Source organism: Tachysurus vachellii, chromosome 23 (assembly GCF_030014155.1).
Source record: "Tachysurus vachellii isolate PV-2020 chromosome 23, HZAU_Pvac_v1, whole genome shotgun sequence".
NCBI lineage: Eukaryota > Metazoa > Chordata > Actinopteri > Siluriformes > Bagridae > Tachysurus > Tachysurus vachellii.
This window is the reverse complement of record NC_083482.1, coordinates 14,936,681-14,955,404: the sequence shown is the minus strand read 5'-3', so window position 1 is coordinate 14,955,404 and position 18,724 is coordinate 14,936,681. Positions and strand designations below refer to the sequence as shown.

Genomic DNA, 18,724 nt, shown 5'->3' with positions numbered 1-18,724 from the left:
TGCACACTTCTGTGTTTTTAGGAAGCTTAATCGATGAGTCAGCGACGGTCCGCCCTCGGTGTCTAAGCCTTCGCTATGTACTGAGCGAACAAAAACACAAACACGCGTCAGACCGAGACGCAGACAGGCCGGACCAGGGGGTGCCGCCGTGATGAAATCAGTTTGGTTTTTTTTTTTTTTTTTTTTTTGTTTTTTTTTTTAAATTCGACCAACACCCCAGACAGCATGCGTCCCACCCACTCTCTCTCTCTTCCTCCCTCCTTCTCTTTCTTTCTGTCCGTCTGTCTATTTATCTATGCCCAGGATAGTTTTGTAAGAAGGGTTTGAGGCTCAAGTGCAATTTAACGGCTTTTGTTAACGCCAGCACTGTCTGCTGTCTGCTCTTGGGTCTGATGCAACATGCTCAGCACGCTGTCTGGTTCTTTCTGTCCCAGGACAGGAGCACGCCGTCTCAAAAAAAAAAAAAAAAAAAAAGCTTCTGGTTCTTTTGAATAATCTGATGGATTGTTCAACAACAAAAAAAATAAATCCAACATTATTTACATCGGTATGTAATTTAGGGGTGGACGAACCACAAACACGTCCCGGTCCTGTGTTTTCTGGTTACCTGGAAACCCAGCTGACGACTAGAACGCATCGAACGGCGACTCATCGAGTACGTTAAGAGGAACCGTTGACGCGATTAAGGTCATGTAGCACGGCGTGTGTGGAACGTTAAAAAAAAGTCGTCAGTCGACGTTTAAAGCACGAGACGTGACGTTCTGTCGTCGCGACTCGTGACAGGTCGCACGTGCTGCACGGTTTGAGACACAGCTGTGCGTATCTGATATTAAAAAGTCGTCTGTGTACGCTAATTAAAAAACTTTGAGTAAATAAACACGAGATCGCGTCTCGAACCGACGCGTGCAGTAGAAGAGCTTAGTAGCGAATCGAGACACGTCACACAAAACACGCCGCGTTTCAATACGGAAACGTTACTTTTAGAAGGAACGGCGTTTGTTTATTTATCGTCCACCCCTGCAATTTCATTTCACCAGAGCTGAATGTTAACCCAATTTACACGACAAGTCTAAATTCCACAATTGTGCACGTCCAGCGCTGACTGACTCGACTCCTGGTTTCAGGAACATCTTCAGAGTTGAACCAAAAAAGATGTCGTACAAGGAGACAGGGGAAGCCCCTTAAAAACAGCCCTAAGGTATCGTTTCAATTTTCCAGGACACTGCTCCTTTTTCCTCATCTTTGCCGTTGCCTCGTGGGACTCGGAACGATTTGCCCGAACGTGTTTGGAGCAGTTCTTATGGACCTGACAAGCTGCTGCGGACCTGCGGCGAGGTGTTTGCAAAAAGCAGCATCCAAAACAAAAAAACAAACAAAAAAAAAATAAAAAATTACATCTTGCCTGGTGACTTGCTGTAGTCTTAAACAGAACAAAATCCGACCCTACGGCATTCCTAAGCTCTGCTAATGCTTTTCCGCATTCCCTCCACGCTTATTTACACACCGTGTCAGAAGGAGAACAATTCTGAATGAAGCAAAAGAATGATAGGAATCACAGAAAACCAGTGAGCTGAGAGAAAAACGGCCGATTCTGATCCGAATCCTATTTTTTTTTTTTTTTATCTTATGGTCCAAAATGTTTAAAAAAAGTTTATTATTTCATTAAAAGTAATTTATCTGATGCCTAGAGGGAAAGCTTCATTCTTCTGAAATGCAAATGGCCTAAAAAAATAGGAAATTCTTGAAAATTTCCTTTAAGAAAAGGTTAAACGAGATATTATGGTACAGAGTTGCAGCCTCTAAAGTGTGACTCGATCTCACTGGTTGTTATTGTTGTTGTTACAGAGGTCTCCTGGGGTGACTGTTGCCGTGGTAGCAGGCTGCACGTTGTCGGCCAGGTTGTGCGCGTGCTCCAGGAACAGGTCTTTGAGCACACTGAGCTCTTTGCTAAGCAGCTTGATCTTGGCCTCCAATCTCTCGTTCTCCTCTTTGAGCTCGTTGACGCGCTGCTGTGTGTCCTGCGCCTTCTGCTTGCTGCGCATGCGGCTCTTTTTCACGGCCAGGTTGTTGCGCTCGCGCCGCTGCCTGTACTCCTCGCTGTCCTTGTCCATGTTTGTCTTCTTCATCTTGCTGGGTGGCGTGGCTTTGCCACCTCCTCCGGGGCTTACTGGAACGAGTTGTGGTACCTGCACGAGAGAGAAGGTTTATATTGTTATTGCCGTTTTAGTCGCCGTCACATAATTGCCTGCACACCATGTCAGCGTCACTTGTACTGTGTAATGTTGTTGGGAGGAAACTGGAGGGCCAGGAACACCCTCGTGGACACGGGTAGGAATCTGCACAGACTCGAACCCGAGTTCGGGATCAAACCGAGATCGACGTCACCTTGATCTCCGACGTTCTTTCCGCAAACTTTAACGTCACACGCTGTACTTGTCTCTAGCGGATTTTATAATCTATCATAAATAAAGTCTGTGTTCTAGGACTGTTATAAACTAGCCTACGGTGTGGTACAGAGTTTTTGTTCATGTACATTAAGGGATTTGTTTGTGTGTGGAGGGCGGCTAAAAAAGTTGAAGATGGTATGTGGTGATGTGCGTCAAGTTAAACATTAGCAAGAAGAACAGACTGCTGTGTTAATAAAATATACACACATTCATTCATTCATTCATCATCTACCGCTTATCTGAACTACCTCGGGTCACGGGGAGCCTGTGCCTATCTCAGGCGTCATCGGGCATCAAGGCAGGATACACCCTGGACGGAGTGCCAACCCATCGCAGGGCACACACACACTCATTCACTCACGCAATCACACACGAGACAATTTTCCAGAGATGCCAATCAACCTACCATGCATGTCTTTGGACCGGGGGGAGGAAACCGGAGTACCCGGAGGAAACCCCCGAGGCACGGGGAGAACATGCAAACTCCACACACACAAGGTGGAGGCGGGAATCGAACCCCCAACCCTGGAGGTGTGAGGCGAACGTGCTAACCACTAAGACACCGTGCCCCCACACACATACATATAAGTATTTATTTATATAATTGTTAAACACATGACATACCATGTATACAGCATGCATATATGTATATAATCACCTCAGTCTGTGCAGGTGTGTGTGTGTACCTGCTGCAGTCCTGCTGTAGCTCCTGTAGAGTTTGCGACGCTATGAGCCTGGCTCTGTATGACGCTCACTCCGTTCTGATCTGTGTTGGTTAACTTCTGCTGCGGCTGCTTGCTCATTTGGATCTGCTGCCTCTCTCTCGCGCTCACGTCTGCACCTTCGCAGGCTGCCGGTGGTGCCGAATGCTGTCTACAAGCTGGTTGCGGCTGGTTGCGACTGCGCGCCTGTACGCTCCTGAGTGGAAAAGAGAAGCGGAGTACGAACTGTCATCGGAGCATCATCGCGTGCAACGTTGCCAGGTCTGTGCGATTTCCGCAGGAACGACTCGACTGCTTTTAAACTACCGTCGTTTCGATTACAGTTAATAATTTTAACCTATTTACATTTTCCCCTTTACAGCATGGGTGCTCTGCTTAGATCTCCCTATATATATAATATTATATTATAACATTACATCCATGCTGGTTCTGTAAACCTCAGGCTTCGGAATAAAACGAATCTATTCGGATATTTCATTTTTAATTTGTTTTTTTTATGCACCAAAAAAAAAAATAAACCCAAGATAAAATGCGTCAGATCTTTTCTAACCTCAATGTCAAATTTCAACATATAAATATTAAGATAAACGATCAAGATTTTTAGGGGGATTAAAAAAAACCAAAAAAACAAAAAAAAAAAACAAAAAAAAAAACCAACGTATGTAATTGACATAGTTGCATAAGTTTACACACCCCTAAACTAAATTTTGTTGAAGCAGCTTTTGAATTATAATAAGGGCACAGCCTGTGCACAGCTGCTTCAGCTCACCCCAGAGATTTTTAGATGGTTTCAGGTCTGGGATTTCTTGGCAGCCTCCCTGGTATTGCTAGGGTACGGTATGAGATTTCGGAGGGACGTCCGGTTCTAGGTGACGTCACCGTGCTGCTCCATTTCTTCTACCCCTCTCCTGATCAATATTCTTCAACAAGCGAGATATCGGCACGCTTTGTGAGCTCTTTGCGGACCATGGCTTAAAGCGGTCGGACGAAACCAAGATGACGTGAAGAACATCCTACAGAAACGGATGATTTTTATTTGGGATTAATCACAATTATTTCAACGTGGACAGTCGAGGACTCGGCCCGAGCTGTGATTAATAAACAATCGCCATTTTCCTGATGATCAATCCCTGATCAAAATCCTTCACATCGACTAATCAAGAAAGAGTAATGAAAGAAAGTAAGGAAATGGGGATTTAGAAAAGAAAACGGTATCACAAATATGATAAGAGGTTATAACACGACAAAGCTGCATGCTGCTCCACCGTGGATTCTGGGAACTTTTAGCGCACACCGTTTTTGTTTTCTAAACAAGTGTAAATAAATTCATTATTTATAGAGATTATAACTTGACTTATAATTGGGTTTATCTGCATTTTGCTCTTGGATGTTCATTAAGTATACATAGATTTAAAAAATAAAAATAAATCTCATATGCAGGGTGCCAATAGTTTTGGAGTTGACGTAATAGTTCTACTGTGTGCATATTTTTAGTTTAAAACCTGATGCAGTGTCACGGAACAGCATGCCATCAATAACACGGGTTAATGTTTAATGTAGCAGCACATCTACCTCACATCTCTCTCTCTCTCTCTCTCTCTCTCATCTCTGTGTGCTCTCTGCCTCTCTCTCACATCTCTACCTCACATTTCTCTCGTCTCTCTCTGTGCTCTCTTTCTGTGCTTCCTCCCTTTCTCTCTCCCCTCTCTCCCTCGGTGTGTGTGTACGCTCCCTCTCTCTCTGTGTTCGTTCCCTCTCTCTCTCAGTGTGTGTGTGTTCGTTCCCTCTCTCACTCTCACTGTGTGTTCGTTCCCTCTCTCACTCTCACTGTGTGTTCATTCCCTCTCTCTCTCATTGTGTGTGTGTTCATTCCCTCTCTCTCTCATTGTGTGTGTGTTCATTCCCTCTCTCTCTCATTGTGTGTGTGTTCGTTCCCTCTCTCTCTCATTGTGTGTGTGTTCGTTCCCTCTCTCTCTCATTGTGTGTGTGTTCGTTCCCTCTCTCTCTCATTGTGTGTGTGTTCGTTCCCTCTCTCTCTCATTGTGTGTGTGTTCATTCCCTCTCTCTCTCATTGTGTGTGTGTTCATTCCCTCTCTCTCTCATTGTGTGTGTGTTCATTCCCTCTCTCTCTCATTGTGTGTGTGTTCATTCCCTCTCTCTCTCATTGTGTGTGTGTTCATTCCCTCTCTCTCTCATTGTGTGTGTGTTCATTCCCTCTCTCTCAATGTGTGTGTGTTCTCTCTCTCTCACTGTGTGTGTGCGCTCTCTCTCTCTCTCTCACTGTAAGCCTGTGTTCCCTCTCTCTCTCTCTCTCTCTCTCTCACTCTGTGTGTGTGTGTTCTCTCTCTCTCTCACTCTGTGTGTGTGTGTGTTCTCTCTCTCTCTCTCACTCTGTGTGTGTGTGTGTTCTCCCTCTCTCTCACACTGTGTGTGTGTGTGCTCCCTCTCGGTAAACGCGTTGCTCTCGGTTGCATCATCATCGCCATCAGCGCTCGCGCCGCCTGTTTTTTTTCCCTTCATGGTGTGTACGGAACAGGAAACCGTGTCCGCGCGTGCACAACTCAACACGGGCTTTTACTTTAATCCGTTTTAACAAAACAGGTTTATTTATATCCGACTCGAGTTACACGGTCTTTAAGCTCGTTTTATGTGCCCCATACCACGTAAAACCATAACAACACAAAGCTAAACGAGCTAACAGGCTTACATCAGTTACCCGAGTGTTGCTTCATACGTAACTCAACAGGAATGACGGGGAATACCGCTAGCTTAGCATTTAGCAAGCTAGCCGTGCTAACTTCAGCTCTATTGTGTCCTATAGATCAGAACGTCGTCGTGTACAAACACACGGCAGGTTAATAAATCATACGCACTGCCTTTATAAATCACACGCCGAAGCCGTCAGACGTGTTTTATAAACAGCAGCCGTGCGCGAGAGCTGTTTTACAGACGTGTTCTCCTCAAGTTAGCCAGTTAGCACGCAGAAGGTTCCAGAACCAAACACACAACTCTCTCCTTGTCATTTACACCGTTATATAAACACTTTCCTTACCTTATCAAGGCTTAAACCTTGTCCACCATCCACACGTCGTGAGATTAAACACGTGAATCGTGTCTAAAACAGGACGGAAGCACCGACACACGCTGTTATTGTTTAGTTCTCACTAAGCCGAACCTGGGAGTATTGCGAAATCTTTTTTTTTTTTTTTTCATTTTTTGACCATGTAGGGCTATCTGTCTGTTTAGCCAATCACAGAGGAGTATCTAAGTTGATGACGCCATACCGCACACGATTGACAGCTAAGTTGAGCAATCGAATGACGCTGTGCACTTTAGGGGCGGGGTTTTTTAATTTTATTTTTTTATGTAACAGGATCAGCCATGAGGTCATGCAGGATAGTTTAGAAGCTGATATTTTTACAGATGATAAAAGTGTACGATCGGGTCGTGTGTATAAAACTAACAAGTAAACACGTTATAGAAATACGCACAAATTGTTTAGCTCAAAATAAGTGGCGTACAATGGTTTAAGTGTGTTTTTTAATCATACACGATAGCTGATGCATTAATGCATTTGCAGCAAGTGACTTTTTACTCGCGCGCACACACACACATACACACAAACTCTCTCTCTCACACACACACACACACACACACTGTCTCTCTTTCACATACACAAACTCTGTCTCACACACACACACAAACTCTGTCTCTCTCACACAGACACACACACACAAACAAACTCTCTCTGACACACACACACACACACACAAACTCTCTATGTCTCTCACACACACACACAAACTCACACACTCACACAAACTCTCTTACACACACACACACAAACTCTCTCTCTCTCTCTCTCTCTCTCTCACACACACACACACACAAACTCACACACTCACACAAACTCTCTTACACACACACACACACACACAAACTCTCTCTCTCTCTCACACACACACACACACACACAAACGTTTTCACACACACACACACACACACACACACACACAGAAGTCATACCAGGTAAGGTCTCTACAGTGGACACAAACATTTCAAAATGTGTATTTTAGATCCAACACACTGAGGTCAGGGTTACAGAATAAGATTAAAATGATTAACTCTATCCAAAAAATACAACGCAACATATTCAGCTTAATGCCAAGATGTTATGAAAGACTGATAATTAATATTCATAAATCAATGTCTGTGTCTATTTTGCTGATATATAACTTAGAATAAGAGACCATTTGTTTAGATGTAAGGTACAACTGCACCTGTTTAAAGTGTTCCATTTCTTGTGATCTGTAATACTTTATATTCAGTAAAGTGCACAGCATTTGAAACGATAATAAAAAACTAAAAATAAATACATTAATAAAACCCAACGATTTATTTAGACACATTAGGCTATAAAAATAATTAGTGCATAATCAGGAAATGTCTATACACCATAAATTAGACTATATTCACAGTGAATCATTAGACCTGCATTAAGTATATGATGTAAGACTTATTATCCTAACAGCTTTGTAGATAAAGAAGCTTCAAAATGTAGAAGTCCCTCTGGATGAACCCTCAAATGTTCTGTTCAGAAAAGCTCCATCAAATTGGTTTAATATGAGAAACTATTCCCAAGTCTGCAACGTTATGCTTTATATTTTAAAAAATATTGTCTATAAATCACTATTTGGATGATATTTATATGATATTGAATCGTTTGAGGTGATTATAATGCGTTGTGTATTCGATTCCTACGAATCGGAACATTTTTGAGTTGAGTCGAGTCTAATGTATGAGGCATGAGGCTCTGTCTTCATCAGATTAATACACACTCAGAATTTTTAGAAACCTTAATGTTCTTCTTCTTCTGGAGGAGAAACCCTTAGTCTGTATGTAGAACCTTATATCTGCTTGTTTTAATGCCAGTTTAAGTTCCACCTGCTTCACACGTCCCCGTTATATTTGATTAAACCGGTTTAATGTACAGGGTGTTGAAAAAGAACTAATGAAGTCAATATTAAACCTGTGCCCAAATTATAGCCTACTGTAATTTCTCCCTCTGCGCGTTTCGGTTCGTGCCAAATGCGCGCTGGGACAATAGAGGGAGCTGCGCACGCGCTGATCGGTGTAGAAGCGCGCGTGCCAGGGGCAGTTTCTGGTGCGTTTTGTCACGTTGTTGTATTTTATCCAACCACACGCGCGTTGCGACTGGAGATAGAAAGTTTGCTTTAGGTGTCTGGGTTGAAAAAAAAAAAAGTGTGCACCAACACGAGCAAACGTTGTGAGTCTTTATGGACATCAAGTGATTATGCTGTGATTATTAATAACTCTTCATTTTAAAAATGCTTTGTTAGATGTAGCACTAAATCGTGTTCAATGAAAAAGTATGTCAGTCTACGTCTTTTCCCCCTTTGTGCGTTCAGGTACTTATAGTACACCCAAGACAATTTACTCTAATAACTTAATTTACTCTTAACTTAATTTTGATTACTTGCATATTCAGTGTCTAACTTAATAAGGCTTTCTGTCTGTCTAACTTAATAAGGCTTTCTTTTATATCCATTTAGATTCACATGAAGTTTGAGATATACACTCAGCCCTATATGATATATATGTTTATATATATGTATGTGAGATATACACTCAGCCCTGTATGAGATATGTATAATATGTATGTGAGATATACACTCAGCCCTGTATGAGATATATGTTTATATGTATGAGATATGCACTCAGCCCAATATGAGATATATGTATATGTGCATCTGAGATATGTGTATATATGTATGTATGAGATATATATGTATATATTTATGTATGAAATATATGTATCTATGTATGTATGAGATATACACTCAGCCCTAACGCAGACGTTCAAACTCCTGTTTTTTTTTTCTCTCTGAACAATTTGTCTCTGCATACAAAGCAAAACACATGTATTCTTTAAGCTCCGTTTTTCGAACGCATCCTTGAATATTATTTTGTCCATTATTACACGAATAGTAAAAAATAAAAATAAAGTCATTAACCCGGGTTTGTCTCTATCTCTGTTCTGTGCGTTTTATATCAGAATGAAAGAGCAGGTCATCAGTGATGAGTGCAAGGCAAAATAAAATTCTAAATAAGATTCGTATTCATGACGAAGTCTGAAAAAAAAAAGATAAATCCTAGCGAAAATGTAAAAAGTTTTAGGAATAGCCTGTGTAAACGGTATTGCAATGGCTTACATTTAAAATATGTAATGATGTTTGCCATTACATTGTCGTTTTTATCTGGCTATTTAAAATAACTTTGTCATCTTTATCGGGCTCCGTGAAATAACTCGGTCTGCGCTGTGTAGTGCTACGTGAGCTATGAACAGTCAGGAACACGTCACGCCGGCGCATTAGGACCCAGGGCGCGCCCGCCCAATATGCACTTCTCTCTATATAAGACTGTCAGCAGCAGCACTGAGCGACAGATGTGAGGTCAAACACACACACGGACGAAGGCTGAAGTTTTTGCTCATCTGAGCCTTTCCGTGACTCCCGCTTCGCTTTGCAGCAACAACTGGAGCCGCTTCCCTGCGGTCAGGCCAGCAAGTTTGCGCCTTCTAGAAAACTTTATTTTTTTTTCTATATAGTAGTTTGCCCCTGGTGTGAGCAAGCTGGATTCCCGGAGCCCTTCACCATGTCAGGGGGGTTTTAGGTACTCCATGGAGCAAGCAAACCTGTACGAGGCAGCCCCTCGGCCCCTGGTGACAAACCTCGCCCCGAGTGCGCAGAACGCCTACGGCTACAAGGACGACCTGAGCGCGATCTGTGAGAACGAGAACTCCATCGACATCAGCGCATACATCGACCCGGGCGCGTTTAACGACGAATTCCTGGCCGACCTGTTCCACAGCAGCGGCGCGCGTCACGAGAAGCTCAAGCTGGCGACCGGAGGCGACTACGAATACGGCCACAGCCTGGGACTGGGCGCACCCGGGCCGCAGCACTCGTACGGCTGCGGAGTGGCGAGCTACGGTGACTCGTCCAAGCTGGAGCCCATGTACGAGGCACGCATGAGACCTGTGGCAATCAAGCAAGAGCCGCGCGAGGACAGCGAGCTCGGAGAGCTTGGGCATGCGCCACAGCCTGGCGCCTACCACCACCCACACCATCCACACCACCCACACCTGTCGCACCTGCAGTACCAAATCGCTCACTGCGCGCAAACCGCCGTGCACCTGCAGCCGGGTCACCCGACACCTCCGCCCACCCCAGTGCCCAGCCCGCATCACCAGCACCAGCACCATCACCAACAGCAGGGCGGCCTCGCCGTCAAAATGATGGGCAGCGGGACATGCGACAGGCCCAAATCTAAAAAGAACGTCGACAAGAACAGCGCCGAGTATCGGATGCGGCGCGAGCGCAACAACGTGGCCGTGCGCAAGAGCCGCGACAAGGCCAAGATGCGCAACGCCGAGACGCAACAGAAAGTCATCGAGCTGTCGTCGGACAACGACAGACTGCGCAAACGCGTCGAACACCTCACGCGCGAGCTCGAGACTTTGCGGGGTATCTTCCGGCAGCTGCCCGACGGCTCATACGTCAAAGCCATGGGCGGCTGCGCCTAAGCAGGAAAGACTGTTTTGTTTCTTGTTTTGTTTCTTGTTTTTTGTCTACTTCTTTTCTTCTTGTTTTTGAAGTCGTACTAATCCTGATGCGTTCTCTGGATATGTACAAGATCACAATTACTGAAACTGTTTCTATACAGAACTCAGGCAGCTGCCGTCTACACGTGCCTTTTTGTACGCCACCAATTAAAAAACTCATAACACAAAAACTCAATAAGCTCCTCTTGGGACTCGCGTGTCCTGTAGGCCACGACTTTACAGCAGCAGCAGTTGTATTGAAAACGTATTTTAAAAAAAAAGTACCAACGTTTTGGGGCCAAAATGTTTAAAATGTGCCCATTTGAACTGTAAGAACTGCACGAGGCTTTTCCAAAAAGCGTGAAAGGTGCATGGATGGGAAACAAACAAACAAACAAACAAACAAAAAACTTCCATTCTTATTTTCCATGTTTTATTTGTTGTATGTTGGAATTTGTCTACAAATGGACTGAAAACGACATGCCAAAGCAAAGGACTGGAACACAACAGGCTACATTCCAAGCCTTGTACTACATACCAAAACTGTGCATAACTGATCATTTATAGTGGCGCACACACACACACACACACATGTATATATATATGTGTGTGTGTATGTGTATATATATGTGTGTGCGTGTGTGTGCGTGTGCGTGTGCGTGCTTACTATTTAGTGAAATAATGTGCGGTTTGGGACGTAGCCAAAATCTTCATACTCTGGTGTCTTCCCTTCAGCTCGTGTGCACTATGAGTCGTGGGACTGTACGACCAGGTGAAGCACATTATTTGCTCTGAAAAATTGCCATAGGCTCGGGTACTGATGTGGAGGGCGCGTGCGTGCGTGCGTGCGTGTGTGTATGAGTGTTTGTGCGTGCGTATGTGAATTTGTGAGGGCGCTTTTTTACAGTCCAACCTTTGTATTTATGCAGCAGAATTGAGATGAAATGTGAAAAAAGGTGCCTCTATGCAATGGCTGTTCGCATGATTTTGCAGTAAAAGTGCTGTGTAGCCCATATTTACTATCATTGTTTTGGATTCCGTGTAGGAGTCTCCAATCTTAGTGCCTTTTAACATGTCTCCATCATCACCATCATCTTCCAGAGGAATGTTTTGAACTCTCCACATTTAAAAAAAAAAAGTCAAGAAATATAGGCTACAGCAAAGAAAAGAAAGCACTTTGTAAAAGAAAAACATACAACAGCCGCCACGTTGCAAATGTTATATGAATGTCTGTTATTGAAATACATCTCAAATGTAAAAATGACAAATTATAATAAAAAAACATGCTCACCTAATGGGATTTCTTCCTTACCGGTAGATGGCGCTATTAAGTCATGTGCTCTGGATAAACATTGGATAAACGACTGGGAGATTAAATATCAATCCAAAGGAAGTCACTCACCTGATTTAACCCATTAAGTACTTAAGCTCCTCATGAGTAAGATCAAGTGTGTTGGTGTATGACTGAGAAAGTATTAAAAAAAAAAATGACGTAATCAGTGTGATACAGTCATCATATTAATTGATAGCAGCATTAAAGTATTTGTAAAGCCACTATCCAAATGGCTCTAAACAACAAAACATAAACAGTTCAGCTCAGGAATCACACTGTTTTTTTTAAACCTAGTTTATTAATCAATAGCAGGTTAAATCGTGTACATTATACAAGACAGCTACATCATATGCACTAGACGATCAACGATCAGACCATTCGACCTTGATGCGTCACAGCCGAGTGTTTTCATCATAAAAAAGAAAGTTAATGTGGAACAAAGTTGTCATTAACATCATTAACCCATAAATCGAATCCTATCGTAACAGATAAAGTATCTTCCCAACCGTACTATGCGCTCATGAGCAAGAAAAAACACACAACTTATAAATTATTTACATCAACATTTCTCCGTCCTCATCCTCAGGTCAGTTTAACATCGAGCAAAAACTGCTGAGAAAAAACAAACAAAAAAACTTTTCTGAGTTGAAGTCCCTGCAACAATACTTTAAATATCCCAAATATTTACAATCATGTAGCACATGTAAAGGTTATAAGAGCTGCGTCATCGGCGTCGTGCACGCCGTCACTGATAAGCGCTATCTCAGTGGCTTTATGTCAGTATGCGTAATTGATTAGGCCCTTTGTTAGGCTCTGAGTTGATCAGTATGTGATCTGGCGTTCGATGCTGCTGATCTTGTCACGTTGAGTAGCGCCTCAGACGAGGTGAAGAGCAGGAAATCGTGTGTGTGTGTGTGTGTGTGTGTGTGTGTGAGAGAGAGAGAGAGAGAGAGAGAGAGAGGGAAGGAATCAGATCTGTGAGTTACTGATAGACACTAACGTTTATTCTGAAGTGATCACGTCTAAGCACTGAAGGCAACAGTGAGGTCTATCTGAAGGCATCGGAATGAAGATAAAGCACAGTTTTAGAGCTAAAGTCTTCATCACATGATGATTGACACTTATACATAAGACCAGATGTGACAGATTGCTCAGTTTAGTCATGGAGTTTCTCTAGCTGCAGCTCTGAGGATCGATCCAGCTTTAATTCAGTTTAATTCACAGGTTTATATTAATACTGAGGATCACAGGGGCTGGAAAAGGAAAAACTACATGAGATTTAATATTAAATTAATTTATAAGAGTAATTGTTCACATGCAGTAAGGAGATGTTTGTGTTAATTTAACATTTATATTGGAGATCTCAAGTGTCAGCACCAATGACTTGGTCTTATGTGTAAGTGATGAATGAAACACGGAACTGTGCTGCGTTTTTTTAATTGTATTTTATTTTTGTCTCATTAAGTTGAGAGAAAAAATGAGGCACACGTTCTATTGTATCAGTCTGATATGGGGCGTGCAAACTTTTGCACTCAGCTTTGTCTTAATTCTTGTTGGTTACGATTTAATATTGATAAATATAATGGTAGTGTCTCTCTCTCTCTCTCTCTCTCTCTCTCTCTCTCTCTCTCTCTCTCTCTCTCTCTCTCTCTCTGACACACACACACACACACACACACTCACACACAGACACACATACACACACACAAACACAAACACAAACACACACATATTAAATCAGTTGACCAGATAGACTTTCTGCTTTATGTACACCATATTGTCCAGGATTCTCTCCCTCTCTCTCTCTCTCTCTCTCTCTCTCTCTCTCTCTCTCTCTCTCTCTCTCTCTCTCTCTGCACTCTATCAACAGGTTTTTTTCTTGTCTCTCTTCTTCCATTTGCTCTTCATCTCTTCACCATGCTGTCTACAATTCCCTCTCTCTCTCTCTCTCTCTCTCTCTCTCTCTCTCTCTCTCTCTTCATTTCTCTCTTGTACTATGTCATTTATTTTATCTTCTTGCAGTTCATCTTTCTTCACTTTTTTCCTCTCTCTTTCTCTCTAGCGAGTTCATTTCTCAGGGCCAGTTTGATCGCGGCTCAGCGTCACATGTGAACGATATCTGAACGCTTACGTCGAAGGCTGCGTTGAATCTTTCACCTTTTTGCCGTCCAACTTATGTCTTCAATCTGTTTCTCACTAACCTCTCTCTCTCTCTCTCTCTCTCTCTCTCTCTCTCTCTCTCTCTCTCTCTCTCTCTCTCTCTCACTCTCTCACTCATTTCAAACCCCCTGCCCTGTCCTGCCCTGTCTTCTTTTCCCCTCCCACTCATGCAACTTCTCTCCCACGCCAGCGCGAGGCTCCGGTAAGACTTTCCGCACAGATGTTTGCGCGCTCTGGTGCTGCTCGTAGCCAGGGACAAATCAGCACTGTTTAATTCTGCTTAATGACATGCAGTCCAATGACGTGTTGCTTGGACGAGCAACATCTTGATAGGATAGCTGAATGAATTGTGATGTGCTTCACACATTTAAATGGCTGAGCTAAACAAACACAAGGACACGCAAGCCTCCAGGCCTGAAGCACAACTACGTACATCCTGACCCTGCTGACTGAAAAATATCATCATACAAATATGATTAAAAATGTTTTTCTTCTTTTTCTTCTTCTTCTTCTCAAACAGCGGGGTTAGGTTCCATCACGGCATCTGCGCTACGTTTTCCAGTTTGTTTAAAAGCCGACTCCCGAACGGTTCGCTGGTAAACAATGACTAAAAAGCCAAGGCGTGTCCTGCGGCTTGGATCGAATCTTCCGAGATCCGTTTGTCATCACGCTGATGTGTAAAGGCCAGTGTTTAACACCCAGGCGAAGACTGTACTCCTTTAGAAAGAACTATTTACAGCTGTCATCCTTTCTAACCATGTTCTGCGATGTTATTAGAGACGTACACAGATTGCCAGCGGGAAAACTTTCTTAAAAGAAAAAAATATTTTTAATAAAATGAATAAAATGTTTTCAGCTATTTAAGATTAAGAACAAATACAACTACACCCTTTTGGTACAGATAATCCCAAAACTAGGACCATTATTTAAATTTATCCAATAATAATTTGTCTATTTATCTGACATTCTTGCTGACAAAACATATTAGGTCCAAAACTGACATTATTTAGAGACTCGTACTGGAGTTATTGAGGTTTTTGGATTTAATCCCATCTGACGCAAGTGACCAAAGAAACACGCTAATACTTAAGTCAATAATAAATAAAAAAACTTTGATATTAATAGAATGTGATTTATAACAGTGTAACAAAGTGAAAAAAAAGGAGATTCAGATACCCCCCTTGTCGTGCTTCTCAGCCCCCGGGGGGATTAGAAATGGCTTCCCGACCCGCTGCTCTAAATATCCGACGTGAACAGCCGCTCTGACTGAACGTTCTTGTTTGTTCTACGACACACAATCGATTGAAATATAACTTACTATGACGTGAGGAGAGGCCACGTGTGTAACAGGACACAAGCACACATACTTGTTCAATGTTGTTCTGGGACGAATCCAAGAGTCAAAATACAAGACTAGAGCGAAGGTCCAAACAAAGGCAAGGACAAACTAAACAGGCAAAGGGTTTAAACTGGAAAATATGGAACCACACACGTACATGTCCATACAAAAAGAGCATCTTGGTTAAATTTTCTAATAAAAAATGCTTTAAACTGTTCCCTGTTTGATTGTAAACAGAATCCTGGGTTTGTGTCGTTAGAGGTTTCACACTGCTCCTACTTCACCCGGGTTAACACTGAATCCTGGGTTTGTGTAGTTAGAGGTTTCACACTGCTCCTACTTCACCCGGGTTAACACTGAATCCTGGGTTTGTGTAGTTAGAGGTTTCACACTGCTCCTACTTCACCCGGGTTAACACCGAATCCTGGGTTTGTGTAGTTAGAGGTTTCACACTGCTCCTACTTCACCCGGGTTAACACTGAATCCTGGGTTTGTGTAGTTAGAGGTTTCACACTGCTCCTACTTCACCCGGGTTAACACTGAATCCTGGGTTTGTGTAGTTAGAGGTTTCACACTGCTCCTACTTCACCCGGGTTAACACCGAATCCCGGTTGTTCAGAATCTGACCATGTTTCACACTGTACATTCCTAAACCCCGCCTTCACCTTCTACTAATTTGCATATTCGCATATCAACAACCCTGATTGGATAAATCCAGCATGTGACCTCTATAAATAACGGCTCGTCTCACGCTTTCAAATCAGTGAGTAATAAAAGTTCAGGTCTGTTCTTCTGCACTCGAGCAGCTTCTGTTATCTTTCACAGCTTTTCTTATTTTTAAAAAAAAATAATAATAATGTAGTGGACCAGTCGTTCAATCATGAATGCATTTTCACTCAGTTCCTTAAACACTCGTATCTGTTTAATTTTAGATTTTCTCCTTAAATGCTGTTACTACTATCTACACAACACACAGGTTTCTGTCACGCTACAAATCACATTATATGATGTTGTCCTGTTCCTTATTGGGTGTCTATTGCTAAGCAACTAGCCGTAGCGTTCCAACACAGTCGTTTTGGTACTCCAGTTTCCTCCCCCGGTCCAAAGACATGCCTGGTAGGTTGATTGGCATCTCTGGAAAATTGTCCCTAGTGTATGATTGCGTGAGTGAATGAGAGTGTGTGTGTGTGCCCTGTGATGGGTTGGCACTCCGTCCAGGGTGTATCCTGCCTTGATGCCCGATGACGCCTGAGATAGGCACAGGCTCCCCGTGACCCGAGGTAGTTCAGATAAGCGGTAGATGAATGAATGAATGAATGAATGAATGAATGAATGAATATTTTAGAAAATATATTCTTGAGTCATCTAACATAAATGTTAAGGACTCAAGTCACAGACGAGTATAAAGACGGAACACACAACAGGTGAACACAGTCAGGTAACAAAGCCATGACCGATCTCTCTCTCTCTCTCTGTATTTATTGTAAGTTTACGGAAACGTTGAAAAGCACACCATCTTGCATTAGCTATCTTTAACATCTATCTTTACACGTTTTCTTCCTCACCACGTGTCGTCACTTCATATGTCATTGGTTACATGCTGCAGCTTTTATTTTGCTTGCATTCCTCATGGAAGAATTCCAGCTGGCTCTGATTCCTTATCAAAGCCTGAGTGTGCTGAGAAATATGTAAAGTCAAACACTGTGGTACTGTCAATAACCCTGTGTGTGTGTGTGTGTGTGTGTGTGTGTGTGTGTGTGAAGGGGGGTGCTTTGGGTTGTGCACGTATGTTTAACTGTACTATTTGACTGTCCACTCAGTTTTATTTGTCTTTTGATAAAATTTTAACCAGACCTTTCACTGTGAATTTGACTGCGTGCTCTTGACTGAGAAAAGAGCTTTCCTTGTACAAAAGCCAGACATCTGCAGTTATTCCTGTTGTTCCCGCTAGATATATTTTATCACGCTTTTTTTTCGTTCGCGTTTGAGTTTTTAACCTTGTGCCGTTTCCTCTTATATCACACAAATTCAAGACACTCTTCCCTCCAGTCCTTTGCGTACACGCTAGCAGGCCTTAACCTTTAACCTTAATGCTTTGTTCACTACACACTAAGACTAAAGGTTCCTTAAGGGTTGTTGGATTGTTAAAAGGCTTCTAGCTTTGAATCTTTTGTGAAACACTGTGCTAGAAACAAGGAACAACCAAAGAATTGAAGATTTTAGATTTTTTCCATGTCATTTATTCTGATGCCAATGTAGAAATGATGCAGAATTGATAGAAACAGGGCATCATATATTTGGAGATTTCCCCTGATACCATATTATTTCTCTTATTTGCTTATTTATTATTTCATGTTACCCTCAACGCAAAGTTACAGGCAAAGGGACACCGAGCACATGAAGTGATTTAGTAGCTCATTCATTTATCCATTCATCCTTTTTCTACCGCTTATCCGAACTACCTCGGGTCACGGGGAGCCTGTGCCAGGCCTCAGGCTTCATTGGGCATCAAGGCAGGATACACCCTAGTGCCAACCCATCGCAGGGCACACACACACACTCATTCACACACTACGGACAATTTTCCAGAGATGCCAATCAACCTACCATGCATGTCTTTGGACCGGGGGAGGAAACCGGAGTACCCGGAGGAAACCCCCGAGGCACGGGGAGAACATGCAAACTCCACACACACAAGGTGGAGGCGGAATCGAACCCCAACCCTGGAGGTGTGAGGCGAACGTGCTAACCACTAAGGCACCATGCCCCTGATTTAGTACTTAGTCCAATATCATTCTCAAACTTCTACCAGCTTCAGCATGGATTATTCTGACAAAAGTGTGTGTTGTGTTTACAATTCAATTCAATTCAAGTTAATAAATAAATAAATTCAATAAATTCATTATTTGTATAGCGCTTTTTACAACTGACATCGTCTCAAAGCAGCTTTACAGAACATAAACATAAAACAAAAGGTTAATATAAAGAATAATATAAAGATTAATAGAATGCAAAATTCAAGATTAATATTAGATGGATTTAGTTCACAATGTGTACGTACAATGTGTATGAGGTGACTCAGGCAACGGTGGCAAGGAA

At 42.6% G+C, this 18,724-nt stretch overlaps 2 protein-coding genes across 2 annotated transcripts in view; one reads left to right on the top strand and one right to left on the bottom strand.

The window, feature by feature from the left end:
• The window catches only part of cebpg (CCAAT enhancer binding protein gamma), a 6,959-nt gene extending 598 nt beyond the window's left edge, over positions 1 to 6,361 (bottom strand). Inside the window, exons 1-3 of the mRNA XM_060859210.1 lie at positions 6,222 to 6,361; positions 3,134 to 3,365; positions 1 to 2,186 (exon numbers count right to left, since the gene is read on the bottom strand). The exon at positions 1 to 2,186 is cut by the window's left edge and continues 598 nt beyond it. Of these exons, the coding sequence (XP_060715193.1) occupies positions 1,818 to 2,186; positions 3,134 to 3,250 (486 nt within the window). The 5' untranslated portion in view covers positions 3,251 to 3,365; positions 6,222 to 6,361 and the 3' untranslated portion in view covers positions 1 to 1,817. The remainder of the gene's footprint in view (positions 2,187 to 3,133; positions 3,366 to 6,221) is intronic.
• Positions 6,362 to 9,624: 3,263 nt separating this feature from the next.
• cebpa (CCAAT enhancer binding protein alpha) lies at positions 9,625 to 12,088 on the top strand. The gene has a single exon (XM_060859204.1). It carries the CDS (start codon positions 9,870 to 9,872, stop codon positions 10,773 to 10,775), a length of 906 nt encoding a protein of 301 aa, XP_060715187.1. The 5' UTR covers positions 9,625 to 9,869; the 3' UTR covers positions 10,776 to 12,088.
• The last annotated feature ends 6,636 nt before the right edge of the window (positions 12,089 to 18,724 follow it).